The sequence below is a fragment of the Penicillium digitatum genome, chromosome 2, assembly GCF_016767815.1.
Source record: "Penicillium digitatum chromosome 2, complete sequence".
Classification (NCBI taxonomy): domain Eukaryota; kingdom Fungi; phylum Ascomycota; class Eurotiomycetes; order Eurotiales; family Aspergillaceae; genus Penicillium; species Penicillium digitatum.
The window spans coordinates 1,694,578-1,714,762 of record NC_089385.1 but is presented as its reverse complement, the minus strand read 5'-3'; the positions used below and the strand labels follow the sequence as shown (position 1 = coordinate 1,714,762).

The window sequence follows — 20,185 nt, the reverse complement described above, 5'->3', positions numbered from 1 at the left end:
CATTACCTCAAAATACCAATAACATCTTCATCCAAGAGACAACCAACCTTGGAAGGTGTGTATCCCGTGGCGACGTGTATTAACTCTGTATTAACCATGTATTGACCCTGTATGCAACCTGTTTGAATACCATCATCGGACACCGCCTTGAGAGTCAGTCATCCCACCATTACATCATACAGCCCCGCCAAAAAAAAGATGAGAACGTGAATAGAAAAACGTGAAACAGAAGAAAGAAAAGGGAATTGACATCAACAATACTTTAAGAGAGAATCTAGTCATTTGTACACTTGAAGACTCCACTGGGCTCATCTGGAACATACTAGAGTCTTGATGAAGAACGTAATGAGGTTGTTGCCGGCTCATCGAAGCTCGTGGAATCTCATGGATTCTCATGGAAGGCTCCCTCTAGAAGCTTCTGGAGTAATACACCGCTCACTATATAGGAGCTTTTCTCAGCCCCTTCTCTTCTTTCCTTTTCTCACTATCAAATACCCTCTTCCTCTTTGTACACTACTCTCTTGACCCACGAATCTCTTTCTACAACCCTTTTCCTTTTTTAACGATCACACATATTCACCATGGCTCCCGCCGTCGGTATTGATCTGGGAACCACCTACTCCTGTGTGGGTGTCTTCCGCGATGACCGCATTGAAATCATCGCCAACGACCAGGGTAACCGTACAACCCCCTCGTTCGTCGGTTTCACCGACACCGAGCGTCTCATCGGTGATGCCGCCAAGAACCAAGTCGCCATGAACCCCCACAACACTGTCTTCGATGCTAAGCGTCTCATTGGTCGCCGCTTTCAGGATGCTGAGGTCCAGGCCGATATGAAGCACTGGCCTTTCAAGATTGTCGAGAAGGCTACCAAGCCCGTCATCGAGATTGAGTTCAAGGGTGAGGCCAAGCAGTTCACCCCTGAGGAAATCTCCGCCATGATCCTCGTCAAGATGCGTGAGACCGCCGAGGCCTACCTTGGTGGCACCGTCAACAACGCTGTCATCACTGTCCCTGCCTACTTCAACGACTCTCAGCGTCAGGCTACCAAAGACGCCGGTCTCATCGCTGGTCTCAACGTCCTCCGTATCATCAACGAGCCCACTGCCGCTGCTATCGCCTACGGTCTTGACAAGAAAGTCGAGGGTGAGCGCAACGTTCTGATCTTTGATCTTGGTGGTGGTACTTTCGATGTTTCTCTCCTGACCATCGAGGAGGGTATCTTCGAGGTAAAGGCCACTGCTGGAGACACCCACTTGGGTGGTGAGGACTTTGATAACCGTCTGGTCAACCACTTCGTCAACGAGTTCAAGCGCAAGCACAAGAAGGATCTGACCACAAATGCCCGTGCTCTCCGTCGTCTCCGCACCGCTTGCGAGCGTGCCAAGCGAACTCTCTCTTCCGCTGCCCAGACCTCCATTGAGATTGACTCTCTCTTCGAGGGTGTTGACTTCTACACTTCCATCACCCGTGCCCGTTTCGAGGAGCTCTGCCAGGACCTCTTCCGCGGCACCATGGAGCCCGTTGAGCGGGTTCTCCGTGATGCCAAGATTGACAAGTCCTCCGTTCACGAGATTGTCCTTGTCGGTGGTTCTACCCGTATCCCTAAGATCCAGAAGCTCGTCTCCGACTTCTTCAACAAGGACGCCAACAAGTCCATCAACCCCGACGAGGCCGTTGCCTACGGTGCCGCCGTCCAGGCCGCCATCCTGTCCGGTGATCAGTCTTCCAAGTCCACCAATGAGATCCTGCTTCTCGACGTCGCTCCTCTTTCTCTGGGTATCGAGACCGCCGGTGGTGTCATGACTCCTCTGATCAAGCGCAACACCACTATCCCTACCAAGAAGTCCGAGACCTTCTCCACCTACTCCGACAACCAACCCGGTGTCCTGATCCAGGTCTTCGAGGGTGAGCGTGCTCGCACCAAGGACAACAACCTCCTCGGAAAGTTCGAGCTCACTGGCATTCCCCCTGCCCCCCGTGGTGTGCCCCAGGTTGAGGTCACCTTCGATGTCGATGCCAACGGTATCATGAACGTCTCCGCTCTCGAGAAGGGTACCGGAAAGTCCAACAAGATTACCATTACCAACGACAAGGGTCGTCTCTCCAAGGAGGAGATCGAGCGCATGCTTTCCGAGGCTGAGAAGTACAAGGAGGAGGATGAGCTTGAGTCTGCTCGCATCCAGGCCAAGAACGGTCTTGAGTCTTACGCCTACTCCCTCAAGAATACTCTCTCCGAGGGCAAGCTTCAGATCTCCGAGGATGATAAGAAGAAGGTCGAGGACAAGATCAACGAGGTCATCGGCTGGCTCGACAGCAACCAGACTGCCGAGAAGGACGAGTACGAGTCCCAGCAGAAGGAGCTTGAGGCTGTTGCCAACCCCATCATCTCCGCTGCCTACGGTGGCCAGGCTCCCCCTGGCGCTGGTGCCCCCGAGGGTGGTGCCCGTTCCGCTGACGAGGTCGAGGAGAAGCCCGAAGAGCTTGACTGAACGTTTCGCTCTGAATGATTCCTTCTTAATTGCTATTTGGCACTCGTTTCATTTCACGTCTTGTTTTACGAACTTATGGGATATCAAAGTTTTCTTTTTGCGCATGATTGCATAGATACAAGGGTATCTCTTCTAGGGAAATAACTCCTAGTGAATCAAAATTCTTCTTAATTCAAAAAATGATCGTTCCGGTAGATTGTTAATCCGCAGTACATATTCGACTTGAAAAGTTTATTGCGTAAGGTAGCCCTCGTTCAGACCTCCCCTTCTAGACCTTGCAAGTGTAAACTATGACTACTCCATGCACTTGGATGATCAGCTCATGTAGGTAGACATATAACTAGAACAGGATTTGATAGTATTGATTATCTGCTTTGAAAAATCCCCCAAACCAGAACTCCAAGCCGACGATCATAATTCCTGCTTAAACACCTTGGAAATCTCCGTTCCACCACCGTTGTAACCGATGCCCGCTCGTTTGCACGATGCTTACGTATGTGATTTCTGATGCGCGTTCGGGGTGCTGTTCGCGCTGGTCACGGTGGATGCGGGTGAGCGCAGCAGAAACGCCCATGGTCAGGGCGAAGAGGGGATCTGCGATCCTATATTTACACGGCGTTAGAATGATAGATCTCTTGTCGGAGATAGCCAAACCGTTGGGAAGTGCTTGTACCTGGAGATAAGATAGACAGGCATGATGCTCTGGGTTGTGGAAAACAAGATGGTTGTTCCGGTGATTCGAGACACTTGGTCGTGCATCAGAGAAGATACCCCATCACGTGATATAGACACTGCTTGCTGATCGGTTCATGGCCCTCCATCTTCCACAGCGACAACATCTCCACCATGCATTTTTCGCTCACCTCTCTTCTTCTGCTAGGGGTCAGCAGTCTGGTGTCTACCAGCTCTTTGACAATCACTATCCCCGTCTCTAGTCCTCTCCCAAACCCGCATGTCCTCCCTGCAACCAGCCATGCCACTCTTACCACTCTCCCCTGTGGTGGGAAAGACCACATCCTTTCCGCGTCGTTGACCCGCTCGGCAACATTTGTGTTCCATGATCTCCCATCATCCGGCCCAGAATCTCAACCCGAGTCCTACTTACTTGATATTCGCTCCGCTGGCGAATACGTCTTCGCCCCCTACCGCGTCGATGTTGCAGCTGATGGATCCATTCTCGGCATCTGGGAGACTTTCCGCGGGAACCCGTGGGATAATCGTGGTGCGGAGAAATTTATTTTGGATGTTGCTGGAAGGAAGCAGGTTGATGTGGTTATCGAGGCCAAGGTTCTTGGACGGAAGGTCTTCTATGAGCAGCGTGCTCAATGTGAGCTGCCCCTCTTCCCTCCGCAGATGAATCCTGCAGTTCACTTTTTGTGGCTGTGCTAATTTTGGATTGAATCGCAGTCTCCCCCTTGAGTCTTGTCAAGAACCCAATGGTCTTGCTTGCAGTTGTTGCGCTGGGTCTCATGTTTGTCATGCCCAAGCTCATGGATAATAGTATGTCCCTCACCCTTGATGCTATTCCAAATCAAACTCTCGGTGCCTAACTCGGTTGTCTAGTGGATCCTGAGATGCGTGCCGAATTTGAACAGCATTCTCGCTCCTCTCCCATCACCGGTGCCACTACCAATGCCATGACTGGCGGCGGGTTCGATCTAGCCAGCTGGATGGCGGGCACTGGCGCCCCTAGCCCCGCCGCCAATGATGCGGCTCAGGGTGGTTCAACTGGTAGAGATACCAGTGGTTCTGTCCGGAGACGTGAATAGAAGATCATTACTTCAATAAATTGACCCTTCTTGACATGGTACATTGTCATTGTCTCGTGGCTAATTGTATGATACAACGCCTGGCTTTTTAAAGTTGGAGCCAAATTCCAATAAATGACTAGAGCTGTTGAGATGGAACTGAAACAAAAGCAATCCTCCCAAATCCTTCCCGATGTGAAAGCGCCTACAAAGTCCTCGAGCTGTACAGAGGCCTGTCCCTTATCCCGAAGACCGTCCTGGCAACAAACCAAAAAAGAAAAAAGCAGAACAATTAAAGAAATCAAGATGCAACCGAGCTTAGAAGTCGCCTCCTCCGAAGTCATCACCACCACCATAATCATCACCGCCACCGCCGTAATCATCGTTGTCATGAAAATCATCGATAGCATCAGCAATCAGCAAACCGCCAAGCAAACCGCCACCAACTCCTAGAGCAGCAGCACCGGCAGTTCCCATACCCCCTCCACCTTGCCTGCGGGGCGGTTGCTGATGGTAATATCCACCCTGCTGCGGGAATCCTCCGTATCCGCCTCCGTATCCCGGTCCGGAGAGTCCATATCCAGGCTGGGGCCCCTGTTGCGGAGGATAGCCACCGCCGTAATAAGCACCAGGAGGAGGACCTTGCTGGGCATACGAGGCGTACTGTTGCTGTGGCCGAGACGGCTTGCTTAAGCTCTTGCCCATCAGCTTGCTCAAAAACCCACCTTTGCTGCGCTTTTGTGCCTGTTCAGGCATCGGGCTATGCGATGCTGAGCCCGTCGCATATCCGCCTGGACCAGTGGACTGTGGCCGCGAGGCATCGTTGTAGTAGTCCGAGGAGGCCCCACGATCTCCTGAGCCGGCTCCTGCTCCTCGTGTGCCAGCCCGGGCATCTTCCTCGGCTTGAAGCTTAGCGGCAAGTCGTGCGTCTTCGTCGATCACGTGAGAGTTCGCATTGCCTGGGCCAGCATTTGTTGAAGGGTTATAAGGGTTGTTTGAACCCATGTGTTGCTTCTGGTCTCCCACATTGGCTATCGCTGCTGGGTCTCCAGGCCCGGCGTTGTTGTATGATGGCGGGGGAGGGTCACCGTGCGGTGGGGCGGCTTCCGGGCGGTCCCATTGCGATTTGCCTGTAGCAAGGTCTACATAAAACCTACAAGATTGTCAGTAATCGCATTTTGTTACGATGGATACACACGTACCAAGCGTGGTATCGATCGTCATACTGCGCTTTCCATCCCTCAGGTACCGAGGGCGGTGGAGGCCCAGAAGGCGGGGCGAACGACATGAGGTGACAGGTGCGAGTAGCTTGAATGAGTTGCAATGTTGAAAGATTGAACTGTGTCAGTTATCAAGAAGTATAGGTTTAAAACAGGATGGGAGAGATTGGGAGAGTGATAATGAGAATGAGAGAGGAGGTCTTCTTCTATGTGTATATATGCTTAGCGGGTGAGGATTTGTGGCCTCAGGCACATCGACTGCGCCTCCTTGTGGTCGGTGGCAGTGCCCTGATGTCACCATACCAAAGGCCATGTATAGTAGTACCATCACATGCAACAATCATCTATCTATAAGCTACCACGTTCAAGATTTCAGCCTATCGGTCGTGTCCTCCAGACATACATACACAAACATCTTTGATAGCACTTTCGCTGTAACGTGAATTTCTTTTGAAAAAACAATCAAATCAGGTCCCCACGCTTCAATGCTATGCAAAACAAACCGGCAGTATCAAAAAAGGTATTTAGACGATCTCCTTTTGGATGTTAGGATCGATTTCTCCACTAGCTGGGAACCAATTATCCTCTTCTAGAACCTCAAGTAGTTCCTCAAAATCAAACCGCTGTCGGTTTGACATGCCCATCTCTGTATCTGAGTCCAGTAGAGTAAGATCAACGTCTTCGGTATTGCTGATTATCCGACGCGAGAGCCTGCGGACCTTCTTTTTCGTCCGAGATTTCTTTTTCGCTATCTCTTTTTTGTTGGCTCCTCTATTCTCCCCGCAGTTCTCTTGATTGTCTTCCTTTTTCACTTCGACTTTCTCGGCTTTTTTCTTCCTCTTTTTCTCCGGCCTGGAAGAGCCAAGGGAAGCTATAGGACCCTGGAAAATGAACGTAGAAGAATCATTATATTCCCGGCATTTTCTCTTACGGAATCCTCGATTTCGTATCTCCGCAAGTTGTATTTGTCTTTCGACCTCTCGTCGCTGTTTTACATCGAGATCATGGCGGTCTTCTGGCGGAGGACCATCCAACTGTTGGCTCTGGTATTTTTTGAGTAGAGGAAGCTGCCCGATTCGATGAGAAGAAACGCCTTGTGTGATGTTCCTAGCCCACGAGGCAAAAGGCCCCGTGTAAGAAGGCCCTTGACCCATGCCAAATTTGTCATGCCTCACTATCTGGCCGGATAGGACGAGCTGGTTTCCCGCAACGATGCCACTGTCACAGGGCTTTTCGGGTTCTGGAGCGTGTTCGAACTCGAAACTTCTTATGTCCGGATCCGAACAAGGTCCCGACGATAAAACGTGCACGCCTCCTCCAGAACCCCCGACGAGAAGATGGGATTGATCGTCAGTGAAGGCAGCGCACATTATCTCCTCGTCAAAAGAGGCGATGTCTTCAACGAGGACATCTTCAGGTGATCGGCGGATATCCCATCGTTTAAGAACACCATCCGAGGCGCCGGTATAGAACTGGTCCATCGACGAACCCCAGAGCGCTACCCTAACCCCCACATCCGCCGTTTCCCGGCTTCGCTGATGATCAATGGGGTTTAGGGGGGCCCTATGGCGAAGTTCGTGGAGAATTCTATCACCCTTCCGATTATCCCAAACATAAGTTTTGCCGTCCGTACAACTAGCAGTCACATATGTGCCATTTGAGTCTATTGGACAAAAACTGACATCATTGACATCAAAGGCTGGGCAGGAAAATTCCATCACGGACGGCACACGCTTGTGGAGGTCACAATTGAGGCTAAACACCCTCACGATTGATTTCGTGGTGATACCAATACCTTTGATACGGGCGTTGTGAGGATCTTCAGGACTGGCCGTGGCAAAGATAGGCAACGAAGAGTGCCACTTAATGTCAAAGACATTTTGCGAGTTGGAAGACATCCTGACGGTCTCAAATGCAGATTCGCGGGCTCGCCACAAGCCTAGGTGACCTTTGTATATCGGATCCTCTCCTGGTTCGGCCAGACCTCCGGCTAAGAATACCTCAGTCGACGGAGCATTGCCCCAGGCCAAAGCCGTTGATGAGAACTCAAAGGTGGGCTTGTATCGCGCATCACGGTCGAGAGGAAGGAGAGTCGATGTCAAGTTTTCAGGGTCTCGTGTGTCCCAGACCAAGATTGTTTCTGTCCCTGTAGCTAAGATATTCGGGTCGAATTTCGAAACGGACATCACCGCCACTCGAGACTCATGCTGCAATGTATGGGTACAGGATACGTTGCGGGCTGATTCCACGTCCCAAATCTTGACAGTTTTGTCAAAACTAGCAGTGTAGAGTCGATTGCCAATCCACTCCATGTTGTTGACGCTCATAAAAAGCCGTGGGTCATCAACTGTGGACGATGTCGGCCGTGGAATCCAATGGTCCGGAATTTCCTTTAGACTATTGCTCTGAAGATCACCTAGAAGAAGATTGTTGGGTTTGTTGTACTGCATGTTATGTTCGTCTGATTTGGCTGCGGCACCTGCTGCAAACTGAGTACCATCAGGCGACCAAGCCAGAACAAGCAGATCCCCAGAAGCACCTTGCCATGATTTCCATGGTCTCAGGTCCGAGACCACATCGGCGAAAATGGGGTGATGATTTCCGCCTCCAAGCTCACGGCCGTACAGCAGCTTTTGGACATTTGCACGACGGGGTGCAACGCGACACGGTTCCTGTGGGGAAGATCCGACGGTGTCCGGAGTAGATTCGATATTTTTTTCAGGCACCTCAGAATCAAGGGGAACATTGAACCAAGGGTTGGCGTAATAGTTGATGGGTTGAACTCTATTTCGACTAGAGCGACGAATGGAACTTTGCTCGGCGGTCGGCGAGACTGATCGCGAGTGGGGGGATCTGGAGGCAGATGACAAGGTATCCGGGGGGTTAGAAGAGTGCTGCTTTCGGATAGATGCAACTATCTCATCGTTCCTGCTGGCATTTGATATTGCCACACTCTCCCTAAGAGTCCGTTGGCGCTCGCGATGGGTAGGGGAGATATCATGCGAGGAAGAAATAGAAACAGAAACAGATTGGGGAGATGTAAGTCGGAAAGGAGTGCGAGAGGATAGCCGCATTAGACTGCCAAAGGAAGGAGCGACAGAGCGGGTAGGAGAAGGTTGAGTGGAACGGCTGCCACTTGAGGAACGCGTGAATCGATATGGTGTTCGGAGAGGTGAGACCTCACTGGGCTGGACTTCAGTCCGCGAGGACTGCCAGGCATTTCGGACCTCGTCTCTCGTATGGCCAGAGCTGACCGGAGTTGACAGATTCTCTGGCAGAGAAGAGACCCTAGAATACTGCACTAGTAAACGGAGAGTCTCACGTTGAATATCTGGATTTTCCGGGATGCTTCGGGCTGACAGACCAGGGAATATAGGGACAACACCCTGGCCATTAGGACTGGAAAAGCCGTAGGACATTTCAGTGCCACAGCTGACGTTCTGGGCTAGAGAGAGAAAGAGAGAGAAGAGGTTAGATATTAATAGTAAGAGCAACAAGAGCGCTCCCTCACATTTTGGAGTGGATTGATATGAATTTGGGCTCAGTCACGTCTGTTGTCGGACGATGGCAAAGTGAGAAAGACATAACATCGGCCCCGGCTCCCGCTGCGTTCACACTGAACCTGAGGTTTCCGTAATTGCCTTCAAACCCGTCAATCCCTTGAGTGTGATTGTGTTCCTTCCTTCAGCAGGAGCAGGCCTATGTCTTTGGATGGCTTTGCTGGGAAAGGAATTGCCTCGGTGTAACCTTGACGGCGGTACTAGAGCTGAATCCTAGGCATTACAGCCGTTCAAGATATTGTTTCTAAGTGGATGGATGGACAATATATGCAGCGAACACAGATCTTCCAAGCCAAAACTAAAGGTAAGAGGGTCACAAAGGCGATGCGACAATGGAGAGGCAAGCTTGGATCTATCATGCGTTAGGTGTTTTTCCCGCCTAAAGAGACTGAAAGAATCATACCAGGGAGAATTAGGTGTAGAAAACCAAAGAGGGATTGTAAAGCAGAGGTTATAGAGGAATCAATGCGCAGAACAGAAAATTGCCCAGATTGCAGAAGATACAGGAGAAAGTGTGGAGAAATGGAGCAGAATTGCGTCGACAACGCGATGACGCGGGTAGGAGCGGTGATGGGCGGTGAACCGAGGTAAGGCGGTCAAGTCTGAAGTGGTGATTAAAGAAGCGTAAGAGTCAAATTTCAAGTGAATAACTAAACTACAAATTTGCAGAGTTCCTGGGGATCGCTCTAAAAGAGCCCCCGTTAGCTCCCAAGAACCTCCGAGGACTTTCACCAAAGTCATTCTTTATAGTGGGAAAGTGAAGTTAAAGTTGCCATTTACGCTTGCATTCCTCGCACTCTCGACAAGTTTACATGGTGGACATTGAGGGCCCGGACCTTGTCTCTCCAGAACTTTTGACCATGTGAGTTATCACATAGGTCTAGTAGACTTGGAGGCATTTCCTGTCTATTTGGTGATGCGCCCCTTTCTACGGGCAGACACCATCATATCATACAGCACATCCTTGAAAGCAAAAAGAAATGCAGCAGTGATGGCGCTTTGGGTAATCTTCGGCCCAATACCTTATTGAAATCATATCAGTGAACAGCAAACTAGTATGACTCCAAAAATTGCTTACCCTTGTAGAGTCCCTTCCAGCCTTCTTCCTGGATAATCCTCTTCAGGCTACCGTTCAGGCTCTCTTTGGGGCCATCCCTGCTGGCCACATGAGCTCGGCTCTTGATAGTGATATATGGATATGTAAGGCTGGTGGCCATAATTTTGCCTAGTGCGCCCAAGTAAAACGCATCTTTCGGCGTCACACGCCGGCGGCGCTTTACCATGTTTTTCAATTGCTCGAAAATGGTGTATTGCAGAATTGGGTTGATCACTAGAATCAATGCCGGGAGAACACCGGCAAATAGGGCCTTGGGGCCCTCCTGCCGGAGCAGGTCCATCAGGGTGCTGATGGTGGATGCTTTTGTTATCTTAGCACCAGGCAATGTTTCCTCCGCCTCAGACTTGCGGGCAGTCATGCGAGTGTTGATGACCCAGATCGGGTTAGTGATCAGCACCGTGGCGCTCCCTGCAATGGCGCCCGCAATCATAGACTCCACCGCCGTGAGGTTTTTCGAGGCTCGACCTCCCTGGGTGGCGGCCTTCTCAAAGGCCGAACGCGTAAATTCGTACCAATAGTAATACACAAAATTTGTGACGCTGATTCCAAACAACGCTGATTCCAGGCCAGAGTATAGTCCCGAAATACCTTCTCTCTGTACAATGCGACGTACGGCGTCAAGGGTGGTTGAGTGCGCACGCTTCGACTCAACTTGGGCTCTTGTCGACAAAGTGATCAGAGGGTATCTGAGGTGTGTATGGGGTTAGAGGTAGCAATGGGGAAAACGTGGGGAAACTTACGTCAAGACCATCGACATAACCCCCCCTCCCGCACCCGCCAGCGCGTGCGCGATGTTATCACTCTGCTGAACAGCAGCAGATTCTGCTTTGCTCTGGTCGGCTCCGGGTTGAGACATGATGGGGAGAGCTAGATTATCGGACTTTATTCCGATGTAACGTATATCCTGCAAAGAGCGGAAGAAGATAACAGATGTTAGGTTTAAAAAAGTTCTAGAATTCCAAAACCATCGAAACGAGTCGGCTTGAAAGGGATGGGATGTACATGACGTTTTGCCGAGAGCTGTGTGCCTCGGCTCTTATCAAACTCCACTACATTCCGAAACGCCCATATCGTAAATTCGCCTGGTACAAGATAGTTCTTATATTCATAATGTGCAGTTAATAGTTGAATTTGATGCAATTTCTTGATTTCCTCGAGGCCTGCGGGTAAATCGAGTGACTTGGGTGTGTGAAGTCCAAAGAACCAGGAAATTGGTTAAAATCTCTGGATTACTCAGGTACCTTCCAAACTTGTATACATATGTTGAGGGTCCTACTCACTATGGAGTCGGCGCCGGTGACTTGCATGTGATTATATTTATATCCATAGATGCCTTGACAGTGCATGTACAATGTATTAGATACGTTTTAAGTTCATGTGAACTTCGGGGACGATCTACACACTACACATTAAAACATAGTAGTTTGCTAGAAACGAATAGAAAAAGTAGCCTCATGTGAGGCTGAATGCCTCGAGAAGTCGCAATGTTCTCGCTATTAGTCCATTCACAAGTGAGAAATCCAACCTACAGAAAAAAAGCGAAGATAGAAAATAAAAAGGTGAAAGGGGGAGGAAAAAAAAGACACACAGAGAATGACGGGCCGAGGTAATAGAGCAGAGACGTGGCCAGGAAATCATGAGAACGCAGAAACCGGCGGTAAACGCAGAAGCAAACGCAGAAACGAAGATAGAATGCAGGCCGTCTAGAGTCGAATCCAAGGCAAGAAAGAACCTCCAACGGCATCATCATAGCGATTGCCAGCTCCGTGGAGAAGCTTCTCGTTGCCTGTCAGGAACATGCCGAGTTTCCAAAGGCCTGACAAGCCTGACTTCTGCCGATTAGATACCACGCCGCTTGAAACCCCTCAATTCATGATGTAACATTGCGCCAAAGTGAAGCACCGCACCACACAGAGAACATCGTGGCGTTTAGCAGCAACCACCTGCAGATCCGGACTGGACACCCTGGCCCTGACCAACCTGCACAGTTGGCTTGTTGTTGACAGTGGCCGTTCCCATGCGTTCCTTGATCTGTCGTGCCATTGTCAAGAAAGCCTGCTCAACATTCGACGCGTTCTTGGCCGAAGTTTCGAGGAAAGGAATTCCGAGACTATCAGCGAACTCCTGTAAAAGTGCAATCGCAACTTGTTAATTGTCCGCCCAAATGGTCATGGGTCTCTACTTAAACATACCTTGGCAACGGTGTACTCCACCACCTTCTTGTCCTCCATATCGCTCTTGTTTCCAACGAGAAGCTTGTTAACACCCTCAGTAGCGTATCGGTCAATCTCCTGGAGCCACTGCTTTACGTTGTTAAAGGAATCCATATCGGTGACATCGTAAACCACGCAAATTCCATGAGCGCCTCGGTAATAAGAAGATGTAATGGTACGGAATCGCTCCTGGCCGGCGGTATCCCACTATATGAATCGTTAGCTTTGCTTTGAATGTTTGGGGTTCAGCATAGCCGTACGATCTGAAGTTTCACGGTTTTGCCATCGAGCTCGATTGTGCGGATTTTCTATAATGGCCCGTCAGCACCGCTATTCTCTTGCGGTTAAATACCTGGCAGCTTCCGAGACGTACGAAGTCAACTCCGATAGTCGAGATGTAACTTTCAGTGTAGGTATCATCGGCAAATCGAAGCAGCAAGCAAGACTTTCCAACACCAGAGTCACCGATGAGGAGCAGCTTGAAAAGGTAATCGTATCTATCTCGATGGTTAGGCAACGGAGATCGGGAAGTTGGAAGATCTGGGTCGTGTGACGGTCAAATCTTCGATGCGACAATACTCTGGAAAGAAAAATCACATCAGTCAAATCCGACACACAAGCGGACTTGTATAGTCGACCAAAGCAGGGCGCCTAGTTAGAAGGAGATTTGGGGGGAAATGGAAAATGGGTGAGGCTTACCACTCAGGATTCATGGTGAGACTTTGGTGGAGAAGAGGGTGAAATGAAATTAGAGATAGAGCACACACAAGTCGAGAGGAATATAGAGGGGAGGGGGGGAAGAAAACGAGTTGATGGAGTCGAAGTTCCTAGGAAGTCGGGGGAGGGGACAATGATGGAACAGTCGCCTGAAATGATAGGAGGTGCAGGGAGGCAGACGCACCTGATGCGCAGCTTTGTTTCATGTCACAATCACTTCTTGGATTTTCTTCTTACTTTGTTTAATTTCTACATTTTCTAATTTATTTCTACTTGACTATTGTTTACTTCTCTTTTCACAGTCCTATCTATCACAAGAAGATTTCTTTACTTGATTTCTCATACCAGAGATCACCTGCTCAACTGATGTTATCCCGTGCATGAACTTAGCCTCGTGGATACTGGACCAATGATCTGAAGGATCCGGAATCCGGAATCTCCCTCTAAGATGATTAAAAAATCAAGGAAGGTTCGATTAACCAATTTTGTTGTTAATAAGAGTCAAAAAGCCACCATGTTCGTAGACACTCATTTACGCGTAACCGTGTGCCTGCAGCCATTCGAGAACCAACGCCTCCTCACGCTCCTTGTAGGTTGCATTGGTTCGAATGTTGTCCGAGACAATCACGAGTGCACGGTCATAGGCCCCGGTTTCCTTGTCCTTGAAGAAGGATGCAATGTCGTCACTGATCTGGTGATCGGCAAACTTTGATAGACCCATACGGACAAAGCGCTCAAACACAACATTGTTAAATGACAATCGTGTTTCGACAGCAGTCCAGTTGTCCTTGATGTACTGCCATAGCAAATGCCGGACCTTCGAATTACCGGCCAGAGATACGGCACCGCTGTGGATGTCCTGGATGGCCACCTTGTCCGAAAACACGAAGTTCAAGTAGTCCTCCACCAGAGCAGCATCCTTGGTGCGTCCAAGTGCAGACAGGCAAATTTCTTTGCCATCCACAGAGTCGGTTCGGATATACTCGTTCTTAACGGCATCGTACTCCTTACGGCCGCCCTCGGACACATTGACGCTGAAAATCACTGACCGCAGGTTGGTATGAATGGCACTGGCATCTTTTTCGGTCGCCCAGAGATCAAAGCGGCGCTTGGCTTCCGTGACAAATCTAAAAAAGAATGAGACTGCATGAGAGAGTGTTCAACATTCGGAGACGAGGGAAAAGAGCTCACCCTTCATGACCCGCATTACAGGCCATTGCAATGAGCAGCTTTCGAAGCTGCACAATGAGGTAGTCCTCATCGGACTTGAACTCCCACCCAATACGTTCTGCGGCCGGGGAAACCAGTTTAAGGGTAAACTGCTTCAATCCCTCGGCCACTTTCTCGTTTTGCGAGAAAACCGACCGGAGGTTCGCCAGGGACGCAGAGACTTGGGACCAAACACTGCAGGATGAGAGGTCAGAGATGACAGTAAAGGACTACAAGGAGATATAACTCACAGATAATTTTGTTCTTCCTTGAATCCTTCCAGAAGATTCAACAAGGCGGGCGTAGTGCCTTCGCCAGAGACTGCAAGGGCAGCTGCATCACCCAGCAAGCCGATCTTGTCCTCAGTGCTCAGGAGATTAAGCGACTGGCCCAGCTTTGCCAGATGCATAGGAGGATAGTTGGTTCGATAGAACCCAGACAGGTCCTTGTTGATCTTGTAAAAAGAGTCCTCCCCAATTCCTCCAACGGTGTCGGATTTCGAAGTCAGAGCACGGGTGTCAACAGTAGCCAGTTTCGGTCCGGATTTGATGCCGAGAGGAATCCACCATTTCGTCTCATTCTCCTCTGGCTTCGCATCACCGGTAGACAAGAATCGATTCTGGCTAACGGTGACCTGACCGGGCTCTTCTGTCACGGTGACAACCGGGAAACCAATCTTGCGAATCCAGGGATCCTAGGGCAGACGAGTTAGATCTCGAGTTGACCAAACAGAGTCAAACAGAGAGCCAAGGATTGGGTATTTACTAACCATAAAAGAATGCACGTCCTGGCCGGAGGCTTTGCTCAAGGCAGACCACAGGTCATTTGTGGTCGCATTTCCTATAACCACTCAGCACACGTTCCTCAGAATCCTCTTTTTTGACACCTTACCATATGCATGAGATTTGAGATAGTCTGCAACTCCGCGCAAGAAAGTCTCTCTACCGAGGTGAACACTCAGCATGCGAATGACGGAGCTTCCCTTCAGATAGCTGATATGGTCGAAAATTTGGTCAACTTCGAGGGCGTTCCGAACGGGAACTTCGATGGGGTGGGAAGCGCGGAGCGAGTCGAGGTGAAATGCTTGTTGCACACCTTCAGCCTGGGAGAACGTCAATATCGGCCTTAACATGATGGATATTACCTCGGGCATTCCGTACAACAAACTGAGACCAGACGTTCCACTCTGCTTGCACATTAGATACAGTATCAGGGGGCTCATCGCCCCGAAGCGAAAAAAAAGCTCACCAGGATAGAAATGATCAACGGCAAGCCAGCCGACCCAGGTTGCGAATCCCTCATTCAGCCACAACTCATTCCACCAGTCCATGGTGACGAGATTGCCAAACCACTGGTGAGCCAGCTCTATATAGTGAGTCAGTTATCAAAGCCATATTGAAACCTAGATATCCAAGGGTTAAAGGAATTTGGGGACTAACCGTGAGCTACAACATAAGCAATGCGGTTCTTATAGCGGTTGTCCGATTTTCCTTCATCGAAGAGAACGGCGGTCGTTCGATAGGTCACAAGACCCCAGTTCTCCATGGCACCCATGGCCTAGAGAACCGCAATTAGCTCAAATTAAACTCTTGAAACTTATGCAGAAGAAACGTTTACTCACGAATTCATGAACAGCTAGGAGATCAGCCTTGGGGAGAGGGTATTCAATTTCGAAGACTTCCGAGAAGTAGTCAACCGTGCGGTGAGCACATTCCAGTGCAAAACGAGCCTGGTCTTGAAGGCCCCGAGTGGTGTAGACTCGAACGGGAATACTCTTGCCCTGATATTTGCGCTCAGTCATAGCCTCGACGTATTCGAAGTCACCAACTGCCCAGGCCAGGAGATAGGTGCTCATCACCGGTGTCTTCTCGAACGTGACAAACTTCAGACCGGGCTTGTTTCCATCTCTTTCAGATTGAACGGGCATGTTACTCAATGCAGTCTGTCCCTTGGGAACTTCAATCTCGAAATCGAAGGTGGATTTCAAGTTTGGCTCATCGAAACACGGGAAAGCCCTGCGTGCGTCACAGGACTCAAATTGAGTGCTTAGCATGTAGTGAAAGTCACCCTCTTTGGGTGTGTCAGGAGATGGTTCTCCAATGGGCTTATACTTCGAGCGGTAGAAACCGGCCATCGCATTGTTCATAATGCCGGTAAAATTGATAGAAAGCACAACGTTTGCCGGCGCAATCTCTTGCGAGAAAGCGAGGGAGACTCGCTCCGATTGCTTGTCGTAGGTGATTCCGGATGCTTTGGCTAATTGACTCCCTGTGACAAGAAGACCGGTATTAATTTTTACCCCACCATATCACACGAACGATATGCTCCCACACGTACCATCTTTGCCCAGAATCTCGGCATTTTGTACTTCGATCTCCTTCGAGTTCAGAACAATCTCCCTGGTAGCACGTGTGACTTTGAGGTCGATCTGCAACGCGCCCTTGTATTCCCACGAACCACCGAACTGCAAGTCGAAAAGAGAGACGTGATAGTTGATAGGCTTAGCCCTATTATCATGTCAGTTTCCAAAGCTTCAGACCAGAAATAAAGCGATGGCTCAAATGTGAGAAACGAAAGGGAATAAGAATAAAAAAACACACACAGAGTAACCTAAGCGGGGCATCACTCACACGTCAGGAAGTGTCTCTCGCTCTTGAGATGCCATCATGCGGACTTCGGCGGAACAATGCCTAATGAGAGGAAAACTCAGATCTAAAGTAGCGGCGGGTGTAGGCAGTCGAGGTCTTAGTCGAGGAGAATGCGAAAGAGAAAGTTTGTGTTGTGTGCGAGAAAGAAGAGGAGGGGCAGGGCGGAGAGTGACTGGACGGAGGACTTGAACTGCTACGCCAGCACGAATGGATCTTCTTCCCCACATCGGGGGAGTTCTAGCTTAACCGTCTACGGCTATCGTCGGAGCTCTTTCAAAAAAAAAAAAAAATTTCCCGTTTGAAGGGAATTGCGTCTTGCGGCTTGGTGAAAGAGGAGATTTGGAAGACATACTCCAACGGAGCTCCGTCGGAAGCTTGGACCATTTTTGGTCTTCCGCTTGGATCCTCTCTCTGTCTCTCTTTCTCACTCCACTCTTACCTACAAAAATGGCCGACTCCGACGAGGAATATGTGGGTGAGGTAACAGAAGATGAAGATGATTTACAGGTGACTCGGGGCGATATTTCGCGAGCCAAAAGAAAGCAGCGCGGAGGCGCAGAATGGGAGCTATCCAGAACCTGGGAGACACTGGTGGAGGGCGCAGATGGTACCATCAACTCGACTGTCGAAGGTCTGTTGGAGGCTGGGAAACGAAAAAGGTTAGTCATTTCACCTTACAGCGTCCATACATTCTTGCTGAAGTGGATTGGTCGTTCAGGCTCCTGAAAGATACAACACCACTCCAGCGCGGTATTATTCGACATCTCATCCTAATTCTGGATCTTTCGCAATCCATGTCCGAGAAGGACTTGCGACCTACAAGATACTTGTTGGCTCTCCGATATGCCCAGGAATTTGTGAGAGAATTTTTTGAACAAAATCCCATCTCCCAGCTTGGTGTCCTCGGACTGAGAGATGGTCTCGCGCTCCGAGTCAGTGACATGAGTGGCAATCCAACAGGACACCTCACAGCCATTCAAGCGCTCAAAATGCAAGATCCGAAAGGTTTGCCCAGTCTTCAGAATGGATTGGAGATGGCACGTGGTGCTCTTTTGTATGTCTTTACGCCAGCTACATGTAGCTTGGAGGGTTGAACGAAACTAACCAGTGAATTTAGCCACACGCCTAGTCATGGCACTCGAGAAGTGCTTTTTATATATGGTTCCCTCCTTTCCTCCGATCCTGGAGACATCCACCAAACGATAGATGCCTTGATTAGCGATAAAATCCGGGTTGGCATTGTGGGGCTCGCAGCCCAGGTTGCTATTTGCCGGGAACTTTGTACAAAAACCAATGGTGGTGATGAAACAGCATATGGGGTAGCACTGAATGAGCAGCACTTTCGGGAGCTGATGATGGACGTGACCACACCCCCGGCTGCCTACTCACAGAAAGAATCTACAAGCTCGTTGCTGATGATGGGATTTCCTTCTCGTACAGTGGAGTCCAGTCCCTCGCTCTGCGCATGCCATTCAAAGCCCTCACGAGGAGGTTATCTTTGCTCACGATGCAATAGCAAAGTGTGTAGTCTTCCTGCTGAATGCCCATCTTGCGGGCTCACATTGATTCTTTCAACTCATCTGGCACGATCGTATCATCACCTATTTCCATTGATCAACTGGATTGAGGTGCCGTGGCGTCGAGCCTCGCGAAGCTCCGCTTGCTTTGCCTGTGGTCTTTCTTTTCCCCCTGTGCCTTTGGAAGATCACTGGCAAATGGCAGAGATCCAGACCAAGGGAATGAGTGTGAGCAGTCGCTACGAGTGTACCGCATGTCATAACCACTTTTGTATCGACTGCGATCTCTTTGCCCATGAGATTGTGCACAACTGCCCCGGCTGTCAAAGTAAAAGTCTACCCCTGCACTCTGGGGCAGCCAATCCAACGTCAGGTGGAATGGATATCACAGTCTAGGGCGTGAAATTATCTCAATATTGCATGGGTTGGCGTCGCAAGATATCCCTGGATTTTTCTGTTCACGAGCCAAAAAGGTAGCATAGGGGAGGTAAGGCGTCTAAATGTACAACAATGCGATTTTCTTCGCAAGTGCTACGTGGCTTTCACTATTTCCGAGAGAAGTAGAAAAGGTCCCAAGAGGGTCAAAAGTTGCAGGGTTTATAATTGGAGAACGCACTATCAGCCCAGAAGATGAACCTCGGGCTAGTCAGCTTAGATTAGATAGCCCCACGCACCCTCCGCATCCCAGACCTTTATGTATTCATCATCAGACAATGGCACCGCCCTCAGGAGCTCAGGTCTTTGAAAGGCTTCAATCTTACTCGTTCACATCGGACCCCGAGTTTGCAAATGGCCTCTCAGTAATACTTGGTCACCCCAACACCCCCGCCACCGAGGTGGAGATGAATCGGGATGACGATCTTGTCCTGCAAGCGAAGTGTTTCTTTTTCTCACGGTATGCTGGGAATACCTGCGTAGAATGCGTTGGGTACTAACCCGAGTATAGAAAAGAAAAGCTCACACCGGCTATTGACTTTTCTGCGTTCAAATCATGGTTGGCTGCGCGGACAATAGAGCACCAAGGGCTAGGCAATTCAGACTTGCAAGTCTCCGACGCATCGGACCCAAGCACATCTGGGCTTGAAATCTCAACAAATCCCGAACCTGCTTATCCATCATCGTTTGCGCACATTGTGGAACTTATCACTACTGGGCAACCAATACCTGGGATCCAAGACATCCCAGACACAGTGCTCAGTGGCCACGATGTTTCCAGCGAGAAACCACGGCGGCGGAAACCATGGGAGAAGGATCAAGTTGTGAATACCTCTGGTGAAACTGCAAGCGCTGCTCCCTGAAAATCTGTTCTATCTACCTGAGCTTGATCATGGATTAAAATTTTGAATGGAATAGAATTTGGAAAATAACAATATGATTTTCTTCAAGAAAATTTAACGTGACACGCCCCAAGCTTCAATCTATACGATTGAATGGGATGATAGCCACTGGGGATAGCAAGCCAAATGAATAAATCGGCAAGCAGTGATAACTCCCAATACTGAAACACGGAAATGATTGGGTAATTTGGAGCTGGGTCAACAGATATTGATAATACACGGTCAGGAAATCCGGCAAAGACAAGACTGTCTTTCAGGAGGCAGAAAGGGTGAAATGCTGGAATGATGCATTTTCTTCTTTGTTGATTCTGGGGGGAGGGGGGCTCTTCTTTTTTTTCTCCTTTTGTTTGAACTGCGATAAAAGTGAAGATGATGTACCAATAGACAAAGTCAATGAAGTGGCGCAT

At 49.6% G+C, this 20,185-nt stretch overlaps 10 protein-coding genes across 10 annotated transcripts; 4 read left to right on the top strand and 6 right to left on the bottom strand.

Annotated features, from left to right (window-relative positions):
- Positions 1 to 581: 581 nt before the first annotated feature.
- On the top strand, positions 582 to 2,492 carry Pdw03_6676 (Heat shock protein 70 family; the record flags this gene model as incomplete). The annotated part of the gene is made up of 1 exon (XM_014681281.1): positions 582 to 2,492. One exon carries the CDS (start codon positions 582 to 584, stop codon positions 2,490 to 2,492), a length of 1,911 nt encoding a protein of 636 aa, XP_014536767.1.
- A 424-nt stretch (positions 2,493 to 2,916) lies between these two features.
- Pdw03_6675 (Non-classical export protein 1) lies at positions 2,917 to 3,188 on the bottom strand (the record flags this gene model as incomplete). Its single annotated transcript, XM_066101418.1, has 2 exons — positions 2,917 to 3,094; positions 3,166 to 3,188. The coding sequence occupies 2 exons, from the start codon at positions 3,186 to 3,188 to the stop codon at positions 2,917 to 2,919; spliced, it is 201 nt and encodes a 66-aa protein (XP_065956501.1).
- A 150-nt stretch (positions 3,189 to 3,338) lies between these two features.
- Pdw03_6674 (ER membrane protein complex subunit 7-like protein) lies at positions 3,339 to 4,261 on the top strand (the record flags this gene model as incomplete). The annotated part of the gene is made up of 3 exons (XM_014681282.1): positions 3,339 to 3,819; positions 3,900 to 3,992; positions 4,056 to 4,261. The coding sequence occupies 3 exons, from the start codon at positions 3,339 to 3,341 to the stop codon at positions 4,259 to 4,261; spliced, it is 780 nt and encodes a 259-aa protein (XP_014536768.1).
- Positions 4,262 to 4,558: 297 nt separating this feature from the next.
- Pdw03_6673 (WW/Rsp5/WWP) lies at positions 4,559 to 5,528 on the bottom strand (the record flags this gene model as incomplete). Its single annotated transcript, XM_014681283.1, has 2 exons — positions 4,559 to 5,393; positions 5,443 to 5,528. 2 exons carry the CDS (start codon positions 5,526 to 5,528, stop codon positions 4,559 to 4,561), a joined length of 921 nt encoding a protein of 306 aa, XP_014536769.1.
- A 456-nt stretch (positions 5,529 to 5,984) lies between these two features.
- Pdw03_6672 (WD repeat protein) lies at positions 5,985 to 8,879 on the bottom strand (the record flags this gene model as incomplete). Its single annotated transcript, XM_014681284.1, has 1 exon — positions 5,985 to 8,879. One exon carries the CDS (start codon positions 8,877 to 8,879, stop codon positions 5,985 to 5,987), a length of 2,895 nt encoding a protein of 964 aa, XP_014536770.1.
- Positions 8,880 to 9,926: 1,047 nt separating this feature from the next.
- Positions 9,927 to 10,993, bottom strand: Pdw03_6671 (Peroxisomal membrane protein Pmp47, putative; the record flags this gene model as incomplete). The annotated part of the gene is made up of 3 exons (XM_014681285.1): positions 9,927 to 10,042; positions 10,099 to 10,823; positions 10,878 to 10,993. The coding sequence occupies 3 exons, from the start codon at positions 10,991 to 10,993 to the stop codon at positions 9,927 to 9,929; spliced, it is 957 nt and encodes a 318-aa protein (XP_014536771.1).
- Positions 10,994 to 12,066: 1,073 nt separating this feature from the next.
- On the bottom strand, positions 12,067 to 13,063 carry Pdw03_6670 (YptA; the record flags this gene model as incomplete). Its single annotated transcript, XM_066101417.1, has 5 exons — positions 12,067 to 12,261; positions 12,330 to 12,557; positions 12,611 to 12,658; positions 12,724 to 12,847; positions 13,053 to 13,063. The coding sequence occupies 5 exons, from the start codon at positions 13,061 to 13,063 to the stop codon at positions 12,067 to 12,069; spliced, it is 606 nt and encodes a 201-aa protein (XP_065956500.1).
- A 536-nt stretch (positions 13,064 to 13,599) lies between these two features.
- Pdw03_6669 (Aminopeptidase, putative) lies at positions 13,600 to 17,151 on the bottom strand (the record flags this gene model as incomplete). Its single annotated transcript, XM_014681286.2, has 11 exons — positions 13,600 to 14,194; positions 14,259 to 14,471; positions 14,528 to 14,970; positions 15,046 to 15,116; positions 15,168 to 15,378; positions 15,437 to 15,462; positions 15,525 to 15,641; positions 15,716 to 15,833; positions 15,898 to 16,544; positions 16,614 to 16,783; positions 16,907 to 17,151. The coding sequence occupies 11 exons, from the start codon at positions 17,149 to 17,151 to the stop codon at positions 13,600 to 13,602; spliced, it is 2,856 nt and encodes a 951-aa protein (XP_014536772.2).
- Positions 17,152 to 17,371: 220 nt separating this feature from the next.
- On the top strand, positions 17,372 to 18,837 carry Pdw03_6668 (Zinc finger, C2H2-type; the record flags this gene model as incomplete). The annotated part of the gene is made up of 3 exons (XM_066101416.1): positions 17,372 to 17,583; positions 17,643 to 17,978; positions 18,042 to 18,837. 3 exons carry the CDS (start codon positions 17,372 to 17,374, stop codon positions 18,835 to 18,837), a joined length of 1,344 nt encoding a protein of 447 aa, XP_065956499.1.
- Positions 18,838 to 19,154: 317 nt separating this feature from the next.
- Positions 19,155 to 19,739, top strand: Pdw03_6667 (Putative MYB DNA-binding domain protein; the record flags this gene model as incomplete). Its single annotated transcript, XM_014681288.1, has 2 exons — positions 19,155 to 19,336; positions 19,388 to 19,739. The coding sequence occupies 2 exons, from the start codon at positions 19,155 to 19,157 to the stop codon at positions 19,737 to 19,739; spliced, it is 534 nt and encodes a 177-aa protein (XP_014536774.1).
- Between the last annotated feature and the right edge of the window lie 446 nt (positions 19,740 to 20,185).